Source organism: Artemia franciscana, chromosome 21 (assembly GCF_032884065.1).
Source record: "Artemia franciscana chromosome 21, ASM3288406v1, whole genome shotgun sequence".
NCBI classification, from domain to species: Eukaryota; Metazoa; Arthropoda; class Branchiopoda; order Anostraca; family Artemiidae; genus Artemia; species Artemia franciscana.
Genome location: NC_088883.1, coordinates 19920388 through 19940612, shown reverse-complemented (window position 1 = coordinate 19940612; position 20225 = coordinate 19920388). Strand labels below are relative to the sequence as shown.

General features: G+C 34.9%; 2 protein-coding genes across 9 annotated transcripts in view; both read left to right on the top strand.

Annotated features, from left to right (window-relative positions):
- Positions 1-9829, top strand: part of LOC136040750 (ventral anterior homeobox 1b-like) — an 86289-nt gene extending 76460 nt beyond the window's left edge. For all 7 annotated transcript variants that reach the window (XR_010620871.1, XR_010620872.1, XR_010620868.1 and 4 more), the window contains one exon: positions 9390-9829. Coding sequence is in view for 2 of the 7 variants with exons in the window: in XM_065725065.1 (XP_065581137.1) it covers positions 9390-9710 (321 nt within the window). In the remaining 5 variants the exon portion in view is untranslated. The remainder of the gene's footprint in view (positions 1-9389) is intronic.
- A 4991-nt stretch (positions 9830-14820) lies between these two features.
- The window catches only part of LOC136040930 (E3 ubiquitin-protein ligase RNF126-B-like), a 43767-nt gene continuing 38362 nt past the window's right edge, over positions 14821-20225 (top strand). For both annotated transcript variants that reach the window (XM_065725358.1, XM_065725356.1), the window contains exon 1: positions 14821-14973. In XM_065725358.1, the coding sequence (XP_065581430.1) occupies positions 14899-14973 (75 nt within the window). In that variant the 5' untranslated portion in view covers positions 14821-14898. The remainder of the gene's footprint in view (positions 14974-20225) is intronic.

Here is a 20225-nt window from a genome sequence, read left to right as displayed (position 1 = left end):
GTAACTTAAAAATTAACTGACGTGACAAACTTTTATATTCTTATATTTTTATTATGTATATGTGGGGGTTTTTCGCCTCGTTAATACCTCGCTCTTTACCCTAAATCTTAAGTTTTGTCCCAATTCTTTAAGAATGACCCCTGAATCAGAAAGGCCGTAGAATAAATAGTTGAAATTACTAAAAATACTTTAGCATAAAGAGCGAGGTATTTATCTCCTCCTAAATACCTTGCTCTTTATGCTAAAGTATTTTTAGAACCCCTCATATGTGTAATAATCTCTGTTCGTTTTAAGTTTTAATGGTACTCCTTACTTTCAATTAAAAAAAAACTTTTTCATGTTTATTTTTTCATTGTTTTTTATAGCAATGCTAGAAAATCCCGCGCCCTTTTCATTGAATTGCTCTTCCCCCATGACATATTCCTCCAAGGAAAGATCCTCCCACATAGCCCCCTCCCCTCAACCCAACCCCCAAACCAAAAAAATCCCCCTGAAAATGTCTGTACACTTCCCAATAATCATTACTGTATGTAAACACTGGTCAAAGTATGTAACTTGCAGCCCCTCCCCCAGGAACCTCGGGGGAGTAAGTCATCCCCAAAGACATAGTCATTATGGTTTTCGACTATGCGGAACAAAAGGGCTATCTCAAAATTTTGATCCGTTGACTTTGGGAAAAAAATGAGCGTGGGAAGGGGCCTAGGTGCCCTCCAATTTTTTGGTCACTTAAAAAGGGCACTAGAACTTTTCATTTCCGTTAGAATTAGCCCTCTTGCAACATTATAGGACCACTTGGTCGATACGATGACACCTGGAAAAAAAAAAAAACACGAACTGTTTGATTGTGCAATATTATATTGTGATATATTTCCCACATTTAAAAAGCGACCGTATTTCAAATTTGAAAATATGCGAGAAATAAAGTTATAATTATTAACTTATCCGTTGGGCATTGTTTGACAAAGAATAACCAGACAACCTGAACAACTCTTGGCATCATTGCGGCAGAAACCTTTGATTAATTAAAAATTAACAGGGATGCCAATTTTAAAGGAAAATTGGCTCCTAAAGTTTGGAAATTGTCTTCTCCTTTGTATCTTTAGTAAAAAAAAATGAATTCTATAAAAATTACACCAAAGTTATACTTTTGGTAAAACTAGGGTATTGGAGGTCTACATTTCCATTGAATATTGTTTTTATGCCTACAGTTCCCATCACAAGTAGGCCTAAAGATCGGTCTTCTAGTGCTGCAAGATAAAACTGATAACAATAGAAAAAGAGAATGGGTTGTTACCGCCTATACGTGCACATAAAATTTCTAAATTGTCAGAATACATGTCTTGCGTAAATTCATTTTATTCTATTCTCAGCAAACAGTTCGTACAGCATGTTGATACAGAGGTAAATTTCACACAAGTAGCGCAGCGCTACTAGCTCTGGCTTTGTGAGAAATGTGACTAATTTTAGTCATAATTCTTAACACATTCTGTTTTTGGAGCTGGTTAAAAGAAATACTAAGAAGTCAGCATGGTATTATACATAGAAGCAGTTCTGCATTTATGGGTTAGTTTGTGAATCTGGTTTTGTTGCATACGTGGTGAATAGTTTTGTTGAATACGTGCCAGTTTCCTGTCTCCAGCCGCTAGCATCGCTACCGCGCGCTGTGTCCCAAAAATAAATTGAGTTTTCATAACTGTATTGGTGTCTAAGCAGTGATCTGGAACTTAAGGAATCGGACGTTATCAGCGCTTATTAGGCATTTCAATGACAAATAAGAGAATCAAAGTTAGAATTAAATGCTGAAAATAAAGATTAAAACAATTAAATGACTCCTAGAGTGGATCCCCCTCTACCGAATTCCATGATCAAACGACAACCGATTTGACCTGTCTAGTTATAGTACAAATATCGCTATAAAAAGCACCAAGTCTTAATTTCTTTTTCATTCAGGAATTATAGTACCCCTTCTTATTCTTATATCTTATATCTATTCTTATATATCTATATCTTATATCTCCCTTCTTATTCTTTAATGGTTCCATTTCTGTCCTATTTGCAGATGTAAAGGGTGTACTCATTTTCCCTTTTGAAAGTTTCAAAACAAGAGAATCTAATCTTGGACTGATAGAATTTATGAAGTAAAAGCACCTTATATATCAGGGATAAAAATTGACCTGAGCAAATGTGGCGAAACAGGAAGTATAGAATATATTTCAATTTTGCCATTAACTAGGCTCACATTTTACTTGATGATTAGGTTTCAAAGGCATTATATTTGGAAAAATATTAGTATAGAACATACTATGAAGTATAATCGATCCCTATTTTTCCCGTATGTTAAAAAGTAGCATGGATTAATTAAAAAAATCTATTTGCTATATAGTTAAAAAATTCTGCTCAAAGTAAAGAACAAATTTGACACTTGATACAAGCAACAGTTTTAAAGCTACTTAATAAATCCAACCTTTTTTTCTAAGCTACTGGGGGGAAACCGCCCCCTTGTAACTCCCCCCCCAACGATACCACTGTTAATTGTGGATGTCTCCAGAGTTTTTGGTTCAGTTTCGACTGACGTGAGCTTGACAATTTAGGTTTAAGTATAAACTATTAAAATATAGTTTTATTACATGTTCCGTAATAGGGTAAGAGAAAACATAGACGATCTGACTGGGAGGAGAATTTAGTGTATGAACTAAAAATCCTTGGTGGGCTTTTAGAGATAGGAAAATTTAGGGCTATTAGGTACGGTCAGACAGAGGAAATTATTCACGAGTGCCCGGTCTCAAGAGGATTAAGGCTGCAAAAGATTTGAAGTCGAAGAAGTACTGGAAGCCTATTCTATTTTAACGTCTTTTTAGCATAAGCTGCGTGGTGGTTCAATTATAGGGGGGTTCAGTTGCACGGTGGTTCAGTGGCATAGTGGTTTGGTTACAGGGGTTCATTTGCTTGGGGTTCAGTTACACACATCCTTGATTAACTATCATGAATATCTCCTTTGTGTCTTATTATTACATGTTGCTTCATTTATTCAATCTAAGCCTTTTGATTTAAGTATTCTTTTGCTAAAAAATTAAGTTGATTGCTATAGAATATAGTTTTCTGAAACGAAGTTAATAAAAACTTCTTTTCAACTAATAAAACATTTTTAAAAGACTGTGAAGTTTCACCAAAAGGCAATGCGATTTAAAAATGGAAAAAAAAATAAACAAACGAGGAAACTGTTTGCTTTTTAGACACCCTACCTAAGATAAACATAACCATTATCACAATGGGTAGTGCTAGGAGCAAAGTTAACCTCCCAGCCCCTCCAAAAACAAGTTTGGATTGAACTAGAAATTACCAGAGTAATCAACTTTTGGGAATCTTGTCCAAGCCTCCCAACTACGGCACCAGGGATCCATGTTGCCTCAGCCCCTGTAAATGGGCGTAAATATTTACTTAATCATGGACGGTTTTTTACTTTATCTTCGATTCAATCTTCCATAGGGCATCATAGGCCAGATAGTCTGCAAAAGTTTCAATATGCATTGCAAAATAAAATAGAAATATTGTTTCAAATTTTTCGTCGAACAGTTTTACTTGAGGTGTAAGGTATGTAAAAATACCTTATTTATTAAAATACATTTATCTATAGCAAAAGAAATAGAAATACTGTTACTTATTTGTTGTCCAATAGTTTTATTTGAAGCATGAGGTACATAAGAATACCTTAAGTTTTGTCAAATAGTTTTGGTTGAGGTATAAGGAGACCCTATGCATTTTTCTATTATATTTTTAAGCAATATTTCCTTCCTTATCTTATTTTTTATGTTTTTCTTACTCTGTAAAAGCTTGGTTTCTGCAGTTAAAATATATTTTCATGGTCTTTTTATATAGTACATATTTATATAGTCTATTATGTATGTGTTTGAGCTCGTGTTTTACGACCAGTACAAGAATAATTGAAAAAAAAAAGAATTTCCATAATTTCTTGGTAATCTTTGTTAAATTCAAATATGCCGGAATTTTTCATTGGTTTTAATGCCTATTAAACCCTAATTAAAGCTCAAAAGTTTTTTTATTCAATCATTTTTATATGCTCTTGGGACTCCACTGCAGAATGGGAGGGTCCTTGTAATGAAGCTATTGAGTTTTTGTATGCTTAGCTTCAGTAGCCCATAGTATAGGCTCACTCACAATAAATTTATTTAGCGTCATTTAGGGCCCATCAGATTTTTTCATAAAATTTTCAGATTGGCAAAAGAATTCCATGGAAAACTTTAGTTGATTCAATTAGAGGTGGCTATATCGCAGTATTAGTGAAATCTCTTTTCAAGTGAAGCAATCCCACTGGTGTCCTATTATTATCAACAAGGGTTTTCGCATCTGTTAAGTGGGCCTTAAATTAACAGCAACAAAATTACAAAAATAGACCATAAATGGGATGGGGAAATACTGTTTTGATTTTTTCTTAATGCGGTCGTACTCACAAAGTAATGGATGACGATGGCACGAAAACTTCAAATTGGTAACAAAATACTATTGTAAAATTTCCCTTGTTCTCAAAATATCTTTAAATAGGCTATTTAAGGCTCTCTTCCGTTAAATCAAATGAATTGGGGGCTATTTAATTCTTCGGGGGGGGGGGGCTCATAAATATAATTTTCAACAGAAATGACTCTTGAGCATGAGTTCTCCCATGGTAAGTTATCCAGGGGCAGGGGCAGGTGAAATTGTGGAAATGATAAAGAACAATATATAGCTCTCCCAGGTTTCTTAATCAAAAACGAGAAGGACTTAGAAAAGTTACAATAAAATGGCTCCAGTCCATAACTTAGGGATCCCAACTGAATTCTCGTATTTTGCTATTCTAGTCCTAGTCCTATTCTAGTCCTGTGGGTCTTGTCCTCTAAGGTACAGGATTTGATTTAAAGATGGTTTATATCATCTCAGTTGAAAGGTGTCCAAATTTTGAAATGATGCTTTCATTGTCAATATATACTGAAAATTAAATAAGTAAAAAACAAGTTTTTTTTTTAACTCAAAGTAGGGAGTGACATTAAAACTTAAAACGAACAGAAATTATTCCGTATGTGAAAGGGGCTGTCCCCTCGTCAACGTCCCGCTCTTCACGCTAAAGTTTTTTTTATTGTTTTAAAAAGTAGAACTGAGATGAAGAGTCAAACTTAGCGTTAAGAGCAGGACGTTGAGGAGGGGGCAGCCCCTTTCATATACGGAATAATTTCTGTTCATTTTAAGTATTAATGTCGCTCCTTACTTTCAGTTAAAAAACTTGTTATTTTTTTCATTTAATTTCTGAACTGTCTTGAATTAGTGTGCAGGTTTTGATTTTGGCTCATTGTGCATGAATAATCAAAGTGAAATTTGCATATTAATTTTTACTTTTTTTGGCGAAATGACATTCTCGAAGTTTTGATCGGATGACTTTTAGAAAAAAGAGGCTGGGTAGGGGGCGTAGCTGCCCTCCAATTTTTTTTGTTACTTAAAAAGTCCACTAGAACTTTCAATTTTATTTACGAGCGTTTTTATTAGTAATAAATATACATAACTTACGAATTAACTTATGTAACGAGCTTCTATGTTCGTATTTTTTATTAAGTACATGAGAGGGGTTTGCTCCTTCGTTATTACCTCGCTCTTTACACTAAACTTCAAATTTTGTTCAGATAACTCTTTTGAAATTACTAAAAATACTTTAGCGTAAAGAGTGAGTTATTGATTAGGGAACAAACCCCCTAATATACGTAATAATTTCTCTTCGTTTCAAGTTTTAATGTTTCTTCTTACTTTCAGTTGAAAAAACTTATTTTTTAATTTAATTTTTCATTGCTTTTTTTAATGATGCTGGAAAATCCAGTACCCCCTTCATGGAAATTCTTGTCCCCCATGATAAATTACTCATGGAAAGAATCCTCCCACGTGACCCCTGACCCCTCTCCCTCCACCAGCAAAATCACCCCTAAAAATGCCTGTATACTTCCCAATAACCAATACTATATGTTAACAATTGGCAAAGTTAGTAACTTGTAGCCCTTCCCCCGGGAACTGTGGGGAATAAAGTCATTCTAAAAGATGTAGTTAATAGATTTCTCCACTGTGCGGAACAAAATAACCATCTCATAATTTTGATCCGGTGACATTAGGTAAAAAATTATCATGGGAGGGAGCCTAGTTCCCCTCCAATGTGTTTAGTCACTTAAAAAGGGCACTAAAACTTTTAATTTCTGTTAGAATTAGCTTTATCATGACATTCTAAGGATTACTGGACTGATACGATTACCCCTGGGAAAAAAAACAACAACAAAAACAAATAAACACGCATCCGTGATCTTTCTTATGGCAAAAATACAAAGTTCCACGTTTTTGAAGATAGGAGCTTGAAACCACTGCAGTGGGGTTCTCTGATACATTAAATCTGATGGTGTGATTTTTATTAATATTCTTTTACTCTTAGCGGGTGTTTCCCCTTTTTCGAAAATAAGGCAAATTTTCTCATTCTTGTAACTTTTGATGGGTAAGACTAAATTTTATGAAAGTTATCAAACAGTTCGTGGTAACAAACTGTAGTAAGGAGCGACCCGGCTCAATAGTAACCAAAAGTCTAAAAAATAGAATTTTGGTACCAATAGCTACATCAAAAGAATCGCATTTTGATGCTGATTGTAAATATATAAGTTTCATCAAGTTTAGTCTTACCCATCAAAAGTTACGAGCCTGAGAAAATTTGCGTTATTTTAGAAAATAGGGAGAAACACGCCCTAAAAGTCATAGAATCTTAACGAAAATCACACCATCAGATTCAGCGTATCAGAGAACCCTAGTGTAGAAGTTTCAAGCTCCTATCTACAAAAATGTGGAATTTTATATTTTTTGCCAGAAGGCAGATCACGGATGCGTGTTTATTTGTTTGTTTTTTGTTTTTTTTCAGGTGTGATCGTATCGACCCAGTTGTCCTAGAATGTTGTGAGAGGGCTCATTCTAACAGAGATGAAAAATTCTAGTGCCCTTTTTAAGTGACCGAAAAATTGGAGGGCACCTAGGCCCCCTCCCACGCTAATTATTTTCCCAAAGTCAGCGGATCAAAATTCTGAGATAGCCATTTTATTCAGCGTAGTCGAAAAACCTTATAACTATGTCTTTGGGGACGACTTACTCCCCCACAGTCCCCGTGGGAGGGGTTACAAGTTCAAAACTTTGACCAGTGCTTACATATAGTAATGGTTATTGGGAAGTGTACAGGCGTTTTCAGGAGGATTTTTCGGTTGGAGGCAGGGGTTGAGAAGAGGGGGATATGCTGGGGGAACTTTCCATCGAGGAATTTGTCATGGGGGAAGAAAATGTCCATGAAGGGAGCGCAGGATTTACTAGCATTACTTAAAAAAAACAATGAAAAAGTTTTTTTTTCAGCTGGAAGTAAGCAGCAGCATTAAAACTTAAGACGAACAGAGATTATTACCCATATGAGGGGCTCACCTCCTCCTAATACCTCGCTCTTTACGCTAAAGTATTTTTAGTAATTTCAACTATTTATTCTGCGGCTTTTGTGATTCAGGGGTCATTCTTAATGAATTGGGACAAAATTTAAGCTTTAGTGTAAAGAGCGAGGTACTGACGAGGGGGCGAACCCCCTCATATATGTAACAAAAACATAAGAATACAAAAGTTCTTTACGTAAGCTAATTTATAAGTTATGTATATCTTTTACTTACAAAAAGATTCGTAAAAAATTAAAAGTTCTAGTTGCCTTTTTAATTAACCGAAAATCGGAGGGCAATTAGTCTTCCTCCCCCCGCTCTTTTTTTCTCAAAATCATTCGATCAAAATTATGAGAAAGCCATTTAGCCAAAACAAAATAAATATACAAATTTCGTTTTAATTATTCCTCTGCGGAGAGCCAAAATCAAAACATGCATTGATTCAAAAACGTTCAGAAATTAAATTAAAAAAAACAAGTTTTTTAAATGAAAGTAAGGAGCGACATTAAAACTTAAAACGAACAGAAATTACTCCGTATATGAAAGGGGCTTTTCCTTCTCAACGCCCCGCTCTTTACGCTAAAGTTTTTTTACTGTTTTGAAATGTAGAGTTAAGAGAAAGAGTCAAACTTTAGCGTAAAGAGGGGGGCGTTGAGAAGGAAAAGTCCCTTTCATATACGGAGTAATTTCTGTTCGTTTTAAGTTTTAATGTCGCTCCTTACTTTCATTTAAAAAACTTGTTTTTTTTATTTAATATATTTAAGATCAGCATTAAAATTTAAATCTTTTGATATATCTATTGGTATCAAAATTCCTTTTTTTTGAGTTTTGGATACTATTGAGTCGAGTCGCTCCTTACCAACAGCTCGTTACCACTAACTGATTGATCATAAATTTTTCGCATGACTTTTGGTTTAAACCTTCCTCCATACCATTCCTCCAGAGCCACAAGTGTTTGAAGTTCTTATGAAATAGTGTCTTTCAAACAGTTCGTGGTAACGAACAGTAAGGAGCGACCCGGCTCAAAAGTAAACGAAACTCTAAAAAACGAAATTTTGATTCAAAAGATACATCAAAAGAATCGGATTTTCATGCTGGCTTTAAGTATATAAGTTTCATCAAATTTAGTCTTTGTCATCAAAAGTTACGAGCCTGAGAAAATTTGCCTTATTTTGGAAAATAGGGGGAAACGCCCCCTAAAAGTCATAGAATCTTAACGAAAATCACATCATCACATTCAGCGTATCAGAGAACACTGTAGCAAAAATTTCAAGCCCCTATCTACAAAAATGTGGAATTTCGTATTTTTTGCCAGAAGACAGATCACGGGTGCGTGTTTATTTGTTATTACATAAAAAACACTAGTTTTTTTAACTGAAAGTAAGGAGCGACATTAAAACTTAAAACGAACAGAAATTACTCCGTATATGAAATGTGTTGTCCCCTCCGCAATCCCTCGCTCTTCACGCTAAAGCTTTTAATTGTTTTAAAAAGCAGAATTGTGGCTAAGTGTCAAACTTTAGCGTAAAGAGTGATTTGTCAAATTTTGACAAGTTTTCTGTTATATACAAACAGTCCTTTCCAGTTGCAACACGTTTTATTTTTCTTTCTTTGTAGTTTTCGGCTAATTTCAGATTGTAAGATTTATCGGCAATTTCGCTCTGTGTGACTTTTGGTTGATAATTCTTAGCACTTATAGCTTCGAAGGAGAATTTAGCAGTCAAGGACATCTAGAGAGCATAAAAATTAAAGCCCGTTTAGTGAAAATCTTTGAAATTATACATTGAAGCAACAGATGCTGAGTATATTCTAACTGAGAAGCAATTACTAGGTATAAAGATGAAAGTTAAACAGGCAATAACCGTTAAGATGTGAATTGAAATTTGTCCGAATTTTAATATAAGCTTATTTTAGGTCAAAGTATGGTACCAGAACCGAAGAACAAAGTCAAGGAAAGATTCTCTAAACCCCAAGCATGAAAATAAGGAAAGAAAACCCGAAACGCCAAAAGACATCTTACCTACACAATCTCAACCGTATAACATTGGGTGGTGCGACCTCAGACCTCATTTTCAGTCACCTATTTATTTAAACAGTCAGCCACCAATAGGACAGTTACCTCCACATTGTTTTGGATTTGTGCATGCATTTCCTGCGATCACTCCGACTGTTCCTTTAAATTCCGGGACCGTACCAAGTCCAAGGTTTCAGCAGCAATTAAATTTGTTTAAATAAAGAAATATCGTTTACTTGTTTTATTTTGTGAAGTGCCGCTATTTCAGAATAAGCCCGTTTGTTATTTATCAAAGTTTTAAGATCTTACATCAAGGATTTTATTAAATTCTGCTCAGACTTTTGGAGAATATGGAGAATCAGACATTTTTGCTTGATACAGCTCATTGCTAAATAAAACATTGAAAAGAGAACTTTGATAACAATCTCAACAAGTCTAAGACAACTGATCAGAGTTGTGTTTGATTTAACAAAACTTAGTTAACTAATATGTCTACTTTTTTAGAATTTCATTTGCCGGAAAATAACCTAAGTGATTCTACGTTCAGAGTTGAAAATTTTTCAACTCAAGAATCCTCTCGCCCTCTAAGGAAAACATTAAAGGAATCCTCTCACCCTTTAAGGATTTCATCAAAATCCTGTGTGCCTGAACTAAGTATGAATTGAGGAATTTCACCAGGCTTTTCAAATAAAACGGAAAGTGTTACAGAAATTTCGAAGCTTCTATAACTTGATCCGTACAAGAAATTGGGAACAGACCTTTAGGCTCAGGAATGTTAGGCCTGAAATAGTCAAAACAACGAAGTAGGCCGGAAGCATGTAGGCTACCAAGAAATCAACTATTTTGCGAAACTTTTACATCTCTATTTTTAGACAAAGATAAATAAGCTCCAGTATACGAAATACAGCCTCTGAGCGAGCAAATCAAGTAAATTACTGCATCATTCAATCTGGGAAACCCTAAATGTATAATCATATTTTGCAAAAGATTAATTTTACCATGCAAGTCTTTTACCTTCGAGGCAAGCATGAGTTGTCGATTTCGAATTTTTTGCCAGAAATTCTTTCAAGATATTCAAGAATGAAGAATACTTAACAATTGTTTCGTAGTCAACTTTTTAATTAGCTAAGAACACGTTCAAAATTAACTAAGAATTGCAAAAAAAAATACTTATTAGTTAAATAATATAACAAATTGAACGAGGTGCAGACTACAATGAGAAGAAATGTTTGCAAAAAGAACACCAAAAGTGTAAGGTCAGACTGCTTGTATTTTCGTTAAAATATGTTCTGTCAAAAGGTGGGAGATTATAACAGATTAATTCTCTAAAAAAGAAACGGGGCTAGTATCTTAGCGTAATGCATGTTAACATAACTGATTATTAAATGCTAAAAAAAATTTTTTGCTGTAACCTTCCCATAATATTTGGAGGGGTAATCTTAAAAAAATTTGGAGGGAATGGGATGAGGTCGTAAAATAACCATGTTAGTCCGAAAAGTGTCTTTCTAAAAGCACTAAATTATTCTCAACAATTTCCTAATAATTAATTAATGGAATATAAATAGTTAAATATTGTAAATATTGTCTACAGAGATGTCGAATATGAACACTGAGAGAAGGTGTGTGTAATATTCTTCTCCTCTCCCTGAAAAATAAGAAGACGTTAAAATATATTGAAATAAGACAATGAGAAGCATTCTTATTTAAGCCTTAATAAAGATAAATGTCCTGGTAGCACATGCTTCTCTTGGGAGTTTTTTTTTTTTTTTTGACACCCTCGGTATCAACACCTTCGCTCTCTACCTCTCCCCTTTTTGTGACCGTTAGCATGTGTATCTGATCTTTTATTCCTAAAGTACGTAAGCAATAAATAATGATTAAGACTTCAATGCTTTTCAAAAATAAAAGAAATTAAAGAGGAATTTTCTGAAGATGTGAATAAAATTTAGTACATAAAACTTAAGCGGTTATTTCGGCTAATAGTTTATTTTGGCTAATAAATTCAGCTAATACAATGACTAATGGCCGTTGAGTAAAGATTACTCTAAAAAAAAAAAAAAAAAAAAAAAAAAAAAAGCTGACTCAAAAACTCACTGATGAGCCATTGCTCAGTTAAACCACAAAAAAATATTCATACTATTCAATTTCATTAAAGTTAGAACAATTCTTTATTGGAATATTCTCTATTTGTAGCAAGCCTTGTGTGTATTAAATAATTTAGAAACACAAAAAACTATTCTAATGGAGGTAAAGAGTGAGGTTAAGACTTAAAACGAACAAGAATTATTACTTCGCTGTTTATGAAACGTATATCTGAAAAACTATTTTATGCAAAATGACTCGTAATATTTTCCTATATTTTAAAATTCAGAAAAACATCTGTTTTGCTGGAAATACAAAAAAGACTGAAAAACAGGATTAGGAGTAGGGTAGTCCTTAAGTAGCTTGCAGAAAAAAAAGTCTAAAATAAAAGAGTTAAGGAAAAATGGGCATAACGTTTTGAGAATGTGCTAAACCGTAATAGATTTACAGGAAAAGATATAGAAAAAAAGGAATAAGATTTTAACACTTTGGATGTGAAGAAAGATTTATTTTGCTATTTTTTGAGAAAGAATTAGTGACAGTACCAAGAGGATTAAAAAATAATAAGGTCCAACGTACTGATAGCGTGATGAATCAGTTTTCTTTTTAAATATGGTGGTTGTGAAGTTAAAGACAAGTTACTGAACATTATGAATACGATTTTTGAAAAGGGAGGACCTAGCAATTTAAGAAAACTCTAACTAAACCCCTCCATAAGAAAGATAATTGGAGTGAATGTGGTAATTTTAGAGCCATTAACCTGGTTTCTATAGGAAGAAAATTACTTAGTCTGATGATACTTTTTATGCTTAGATATGCTGCAGATAAAGTTTTAAGAGAAGAACACTGCGGTTTTATGAAAGAAAGAGGATATGTTGATCAAATATTTATTCTTAGATTATATATTGAGAAGTGTCAGAGTTATTAAACACCTTTAGTCTTCAGTTTTACAGATAATGAGCAAGCGTTTTGATTCAGCTGATAAATCAGCTTTAGCAAGGGCCCTTTCCTTGTATGAGATTCCAGACAAACATATTAAGGTGATTAGTGGCATGTACGAGTATAAAATTGCTGTGGTTAAGGTAGGAAATAAGGTTTCGTATTGAATCAGGAGATAAACAGGGCTACGTTCCAACCCCATGTTTTTGGATCATTTTGACAGACTTCGTCCTAAGGAGCACAGAAAAGAATAGGAGAACACGAAATTGAATTACGAAGGATAACTGTCTTAGACTTAGGTTATGCTGATGATTCAAGCCTTCTACATGAAAACGCTAGCATATTGAATTAGCCTTTAGAGCTTTAATAAGTACAGGGTGCAAGAATAGGTTTTAAATTTAATTTTAAGAAGAATAAGTCGTTATGACTAGTTGGATAGTATGATTAGTATGAGTATGATTAGTAGTATGACTTGTAGGTAGTATGATAAGTAAAGATAGTGGGTGCAGTGAAAATGGTAAGGGTAGAATAGCCAAGGTGTAAGGTGTTTTTTCACAGTTCGAAAAAGTTTGATATATATTAATTTGATCGATAAATATGGCATAAATTTGAGTTTCCCTCCCGTGATTCCATAATTGCGACAATACGGCAACCGTATGATAACACTCATCATGCTTAGCTGCATCGACATTTTGGATTTTTCTAGGCTACATTTTGTTGAAGGTGGTAAATGAAATAGTAACAAAGCCGCATTTGAATTAATATCTCTGTCAACATGACACGGAATTTTGATCCTTTATTTAATTCTTGTTGGCTTAAAGGGCGTTGAAACGATGCAAGTTATAAGTAAGGAGAATCATCGTGTATATTGTCTTAAGAAGTAGTTTTAATACTTCCATTACGTTTTTCTACTTCACCACAATGGAGTAAAAATTATCTCCTGTGTTTTAAACTCTAGATCATTTCTGTCACATAAAAGCAGTTTGTAATTTGGCTTACTGTAAAATATTGACATTATGTCAGCATTTTTTATTTTTTTTTTACAACAAAAAGAGAATGTAATTTTTTCTTCTTGTTGACGTATATAGCTAATTGCTGTCAATTTGAATAAGCTGTACTAAAGGTGAAGATTACAAATGTAAGGTCATATTGCAAATCTACAATTTAAAGGATATTTATGTCATTTGTTTAGAAAATGATTGTATATTTGTTTTTGAAAGAATAAGGAATATTAGGTCTATTAATCAACTGTGAAACAGTCGGTTTAGTTTTGCATTAAATTGTTACAATTGAAAATACCACCGAAAATATTTTTATAATACTATTCCAAGATTACATAAAAAGACACAACTCAAAGGTTAAACAGTAAAATACTGATTTTACAAAGTCTAATCTTCATCATGACATATACTGATGAAGTCAGCAGAATGAAGATATATATTCGTTCCTGAAATTCTGCCTTCCTGAAAAGAACCTCAAATACACCTGATTGGTCTTTAAAGTTTTAAAAAGTGTGAAATTGAATTAGAGTTACAAAAAAAGTATAAAAAGTGGCAATTTGTCTAGAAAATGCCAAAACACAAACATAGCTTAAGCTGCGTCAATATTCGATGTTTTCTGAAGAATTCAGAAGGAAAACAACGACTATTCCAGACTGCTTCAAATTTCCTAATTTTTAATTTCTGAGTATGGCACGAAAGGTGGCAATAAATGAGTGGACAAGTCAGATTACCAATAGCAAAGATGGATTTTCTCGTTTTTTTGGAGTTTTATCAGTCATAGAATCGAAAGGAAAGGCCTGGTGCCTACTGATAAATTTCATATATTGCTCTAAAATTACCAACTGACTTACGAAGAGGCTTCAAGTACTTATCAGAAACATTCAAATGAAAAGACTTTCTAATTAATTTATATGTAGAAGAAAAAACCTAAGGACCCACAGAAAAAAGTCATCTAATATTCAATTTATACTTCCGTGGCGAAAGTGCTATAAAAACAACTTTCTTTGTTTCTAGAAAGGAGCCCTATGGATATCAAACTCAGGCCACAATACTTGAGAAGTTACTATAATATAATGATAGCAACAACAAGGACTCGGGAACCAAAGGTCAAGACATATGTTTTGAACGTTTTACAGGGAATTAATCAGAATGATGATCAAGTTTCTTCTGATGGACAAAGGAGTCTGATTTGGTTTCCAATTAATAATAGGGAAATCAAATGGCAGAAATCACTTAGTCTTCCGTCCGTGTTTTCTAGAAAATCCAAAGTGTAGACACGGCTTTAGCGCTCACAGGTATTATCCAAATTTACTGCATCCTTTTCATGGTCAATGGAAGAAAAGATAAAGCAACAAATTAAGTCAAGTATTTGATAAACCATTAGAAAATGGATGAACCATCAACTGAACACAGGCGATATTACTGTCATCAGTGCGAAAGACAAATAGAAGGGAATCTTCAGGTTGAATATATAGTGTCTTATATCGAATAGGCTACGGAAGAATTCTTTTTCCTTTTATATTTGTTACCGATTTTTAGGAGTGGACAGTGCCATGTTTATTGGAAGGGAGGAGGGGTCTATTTTCAGAAGAAACATTATGTCAATTTATTGTGCTGGTAGCTAGACCTTACCTTTATTTGTGCTTTGGAACCAATTAAGGTCCATCAGGATCTATACAGCTTAATTTCTGACACTCAAGGTTCCATGGATTAAATTTTTGTATGTTGTAGATTGTCAGTTTCCTGGTAGATTAGGCCTATGTTTAGTAGGCTTATTGGTAAAGGTCTATATGGAGTCCTACTATACTTTACCCCCCCCCCCCCCCTCCAACCTCTAATAGCCTATGTAAGTAGGCTATAGAGCTCAAATTATGAATTTCTGGTGGATATTGCCACCAATCACTTGTGTTTCTGGTTCTTGTTTGGTCACAGGTGATTCAGCTTATGGGTGCACAGTTTGAAGCAAGAGAGATGCATTGAAAAAATGCAAGGGAAATGGAATATTCACTCTTTGACTATTACCTTAAATTGCATTGTCCAGTTAAATAAGGATTAAATCCTGTAGAATTGCTGGTTAGTGATGATGATGATTGGACATCTCAACGGCATCCCACTCAGTTTGCCATAGCTTTGATGACCATTCTCCATCAACAGCTCTTTTAAAGGCAGCAGTGCTGGGGGTAGTGACTGCTTTTTTGGTGAGAGAATTCCACAAACTCACTATTCTATAAGTTAAGAAGATATTGCGTAGAGTAGTGGCAGCTCTCTTCTGATACAGTTTCTGACTATGCCCCCTAGTTCTGGCAGACTGGTCAAGTTGAAATAGCTTATTTAATGGAGAGTTGTAATTCAGGAGCTTATGCATCATGATAATATCACCCCTTTTATGTCTGTAGACAAGAGTGGGGAGTTTCAGCCTCTTCAAATGAGATGAGTAGTTTAAATATTTGCATCCCTCAATTGCTTTTGTAGCCTGTCTCTGAACTGTTTCTAACTTCTGCTGGTCACCTTTGTTGAGGGGGCTAGCAACACACATGCCAAACTCCAAATTAGGCCTGACCAATGCCTTATATAATTTAGTCATCACCATAGGTGACCTACTAGTGATTGTTCTTTTTATAATGCCCCGGGTTTGGAGTGCTTTGGCTACAGCTGTGTGTGTGTATAGTGAATTTTAATTCTTTATTGACTATGACCCCCAAGTCTCTCTCCACTTCAGATGACATAATAGTCTGTCTTGATCCATCCATCCCTAATGTATGATAAGGCATTTCTCATTTTTCTTTCCAAAGTGGATTGTTTGACATTTATTTACATTGAATTCTAGCCTCGACAAAGTTGCCCAATGGGAAAGTACCCACAGGTCATTCTGCATAGAGGCTCTCTTATCAGGTGTATCGACAGTTCCAATGAGTTTGGAGTCATCAGCATAAAGACCTATTTTATTTTTGACTATGGTTGGTGCATCATTAATATAAATGTTGAATAAAGTTGGTCCCAAGATGGTTCCCTGGGGCACTCCACTTTATACTTCCACCTCTTCTGAAAAGAATACCTGTCCATCTTTTCCAAACATTGAATTCAAGCCTCCACAAAGTTGCCCAATGGGAAAGTACCCACAGGTCATTCTGCATAGAGGCTCTCTTATTCGGTGTATTGACAGTTCCAATGAGTTTGGAGTCATCAGCATAAAGACCTATTTTATTTTTGACTATGGTTGGTGCATCATTAATATAAATGTTGAATAAAGTTGGTCCCAAGATGGTTCCCTGGGGCACTCCACTTAATACTTCCACCTCTTCTGAAAAGAATACCTGTCTATCTTTTCCAAATATTTTCACCCTTTGCTTTCTCCTGGAAAGAAACTAGAACACCCACTTTATGATTTCATTATGTATTCCAATTGCAAATAACTTGGTCCTTAGTCAATGGTGACATACTTTATCAAAGGCTTTTGCAAAATCCAATAGAACTAAGTCAACAGGGATTGCTTGATCTAGATGCTCAGTAACATAATCATATGCATCAATCAAATTAGTTTCAACCGAGCATCCATGTCTAAAGCCATGCTGACTATCATTGAGCAGCTCATTGGTGGTCAGGTGTTTGACAATGTGAGTATTCATGATTCCTTCTAAGATTTTACCAGCTACAGATGTGACTAATGGGTTGATAATTGGAAATGTTGTTGCAGCTACCTCCTTTGTGTACAGGTGTAATGTTAGCATCCCGCCAGTCTTGAGGATTCTGTATAGTATCAAGAGACTTCTGAAGCATGTTTGTAAGGGGAAGGGCTATTTCTGCATGAGCTTCTTTCAATACTTGTGGGTGAACTTCATCAGGGCCAATTGATTTGTTAGGATTAAGCAGCTCCAGCTGCCTCTCCACATCAGAGGCAACCACAGTTATCTTTTGCATAGGTTCCCCAATAGAATATTCTGGTGCTTCTGGTAAGGGGGCATTGTCAGGAGGCGTGAACACTGACTTAAATTATCTACTCAATTCAGCTGCTATATTGTTTGGGGTACTAACTATATTGCCATTCACAAGTAGTTCTGTAACTAAGTGTCTCCCCAGATTCCGAGCTGAAGCATACTTCCAAAATCTCTTAGGATTAGATTTTGAATCCAATGCCAATCACTCTTCATATTCTGTTGTAAGCTTTCTTGTGAGATGCCTAACTTTATTCCGTTTTTTTTTTAAATTTCTCATAGTTTTCATGGGAGGGGCTACTTTTATATTTGCACCAATACTTCTTCTTTTTCTGTACAGCTTGCTTGACATCATGAGTGATAAATGGTAGGGTTTTGGGTCTTTTTTTCCAGGGAATTACTGTATGTTTTTCTGTTGCTTTAATTAAAACCCTTTTCATTTCAAGCTAAGCCTCCTCCATATTCTTATCATCAATGAATGACCAATCCTGGTTTGCTAACTCATGTCTGACCTGGTTGTAATTTGTATAAATATGCTTAATCCAATTATCCTTCTGTGGGTACAACCTAAGCCTAAAAATAATTGCAACATGGTCACTTGCTCCAAATGGTGGTTCTGAGTCAACGCTAATGAGCATCTCATTGTCATTAATAAACAAAAGGTCTATTAGGGTTGGGTTCTGCCCACTTCTATACCTGGTCAGAAAATCAATTGCTTGGTATAGCGAATGTTCATGAAGGCAGTCCAGAAGTTGGCAATTTGAGTGTTCAACCCCTTCTGCAACAGCAAACCCCTCAATCCAGTGTAATTCCAGTAAATTAAAATCTCCCACAATAAGAACATTCTTATAACAATGCTTCATAACATTATTAATAGAATATGCAATTGCTAGAAGGGAACTTGTCTGACAAGGGGAGCTGGGACTTCTATAAAAACAGCCTATGACTACAGAGAGACTTTGCTGCAGAATAGTTATCCATATTTGTTCAACCCAAGGTTTGTAATCTGAATTTACTGTAAGAGCTCTTACCTGGAGCAGAGATCTGACATACACTGCTATCCCTCTACCATTTGGCTTTGACAGATTGGTGAGTAGCTCAAATCCAGGCACTTGAATTTGTGTATCAGTAAGAGCAAATGCAGTACATTTAGGTTTCACCTCAGTGAAGGCAAAAACACTTACTTCATGCCTCATTGACATCACCAACTTAATTTCATTCATCTTTGTGGTAATACAGTCTACATTGCTATATAGTACCATTAGTCCTTCAATAATAGTATTGTCATTATTAGCTTCTCTTGATCCAGAGTCACATGATTTAAAAGAAATGGTATCTGATATGAGTTCATAGTTTCTGGCATCCAATCTAGCACTAACATATGATTCAGTTTCTGAATATTTGGGAGAGCCAACTTCACTAGTACTATCACAAATGGAAACACTTCAAGTCTTAAAGGGGTACCAGATATATCTATAATTCCATGACATTCTCCTGCAATGGTGACTGACACGTCGCAAGAGTCAGTTTTTTGACACAATCTTATTTCCTCTGATTACTATGTCCACTTCCCCATTCAATCTTCTCTTATGCAATTCCTCATACAATCTTTGTCTTTTTTCGCGATCGTGCTTTGATGCATCATTTCTAAATTGAATGGCACCCTTTCTTTCAAAAGATTTCTGAAGGATTAATTTCTTTAGTTTGAAATTTGCCACTGAGAAGATAATCAGGACAGGACATTGAGTACTGGAACCTGGTGCGGTTGTTACATTTCCTAGTCTGTGAACATTCAGGACAGTAACATCAGGGATTCCATAATAGTTAGCCGAATAATCACTTAAAAATCGGGCATCATCAATTTGTGGAGGAACTCCAAAGACTGCTATATTAAGTTTTCTTTTTTGTCTTTCACAATCCTTGGCAATCATTGCCTTTACATGGTTTTCAAACTGTTCATCTAAAGTTTTTTTTCAGTGTAGCTACTTCAGTGGTCACTAGATCTTTTAAGGTGTTATTATCCTTTGCCATTCCTGAGGATTGCTTAAGAGTGTGAATCCTATCTTCTATTGCCTTAAACTGAGTGTCAATTTCCACTTTAATTTCATCTTTAAAGCTAGCAAAAGAGTCCTTAACTGCCTCCTTAATCTTAACATCTAGGGTCTTTACTGCATTCTCAAAACCACTAAGAGAGTTCTTAATAGATGCATCAACTACTCATGTAATTTTGGAGGCATTAACATTGCTCACTTGGGTGTTTCCCTTGCACATTGGACATTTCCATTGACAACCCATGCAACAAGTCATTTTTGTAAGTAAGATGTATTCAGGTTCTGAGAGCTCAAGACATTCAATACATAACCATTAATTGCACTCATCACAATTCATAGCACTTGATTCCTTGCTTAAATTAATTGCACAAGACAAACACTTGTCCCATCCTTTTACTGGGCTAGAACATGCCCGTTTGTTACCAGCCATAACTCTTGGGAAAATAGCCAAATATTCAGTGGTAAGTCCCGGACAAATAACAAAGCACAAAATGTAAAAGGCTTCACGGTTCACTTAATATCTATAAACTACTTATATAAGTCTCTAATGTTTTCAACTGTATAAACTTGCCAATTACTTTTAATCACTAATAGTAGTATGCATCAGCATTAATCGCCATCTATAAATAATTACTGGATTGGACCTGTGGGAAGTGCAGATACCCGAATTGCTTATCCCCAGTAGTTTAAGGACAATTATCCAGCCGGTACTGATACAGCTCTTTGTGTTC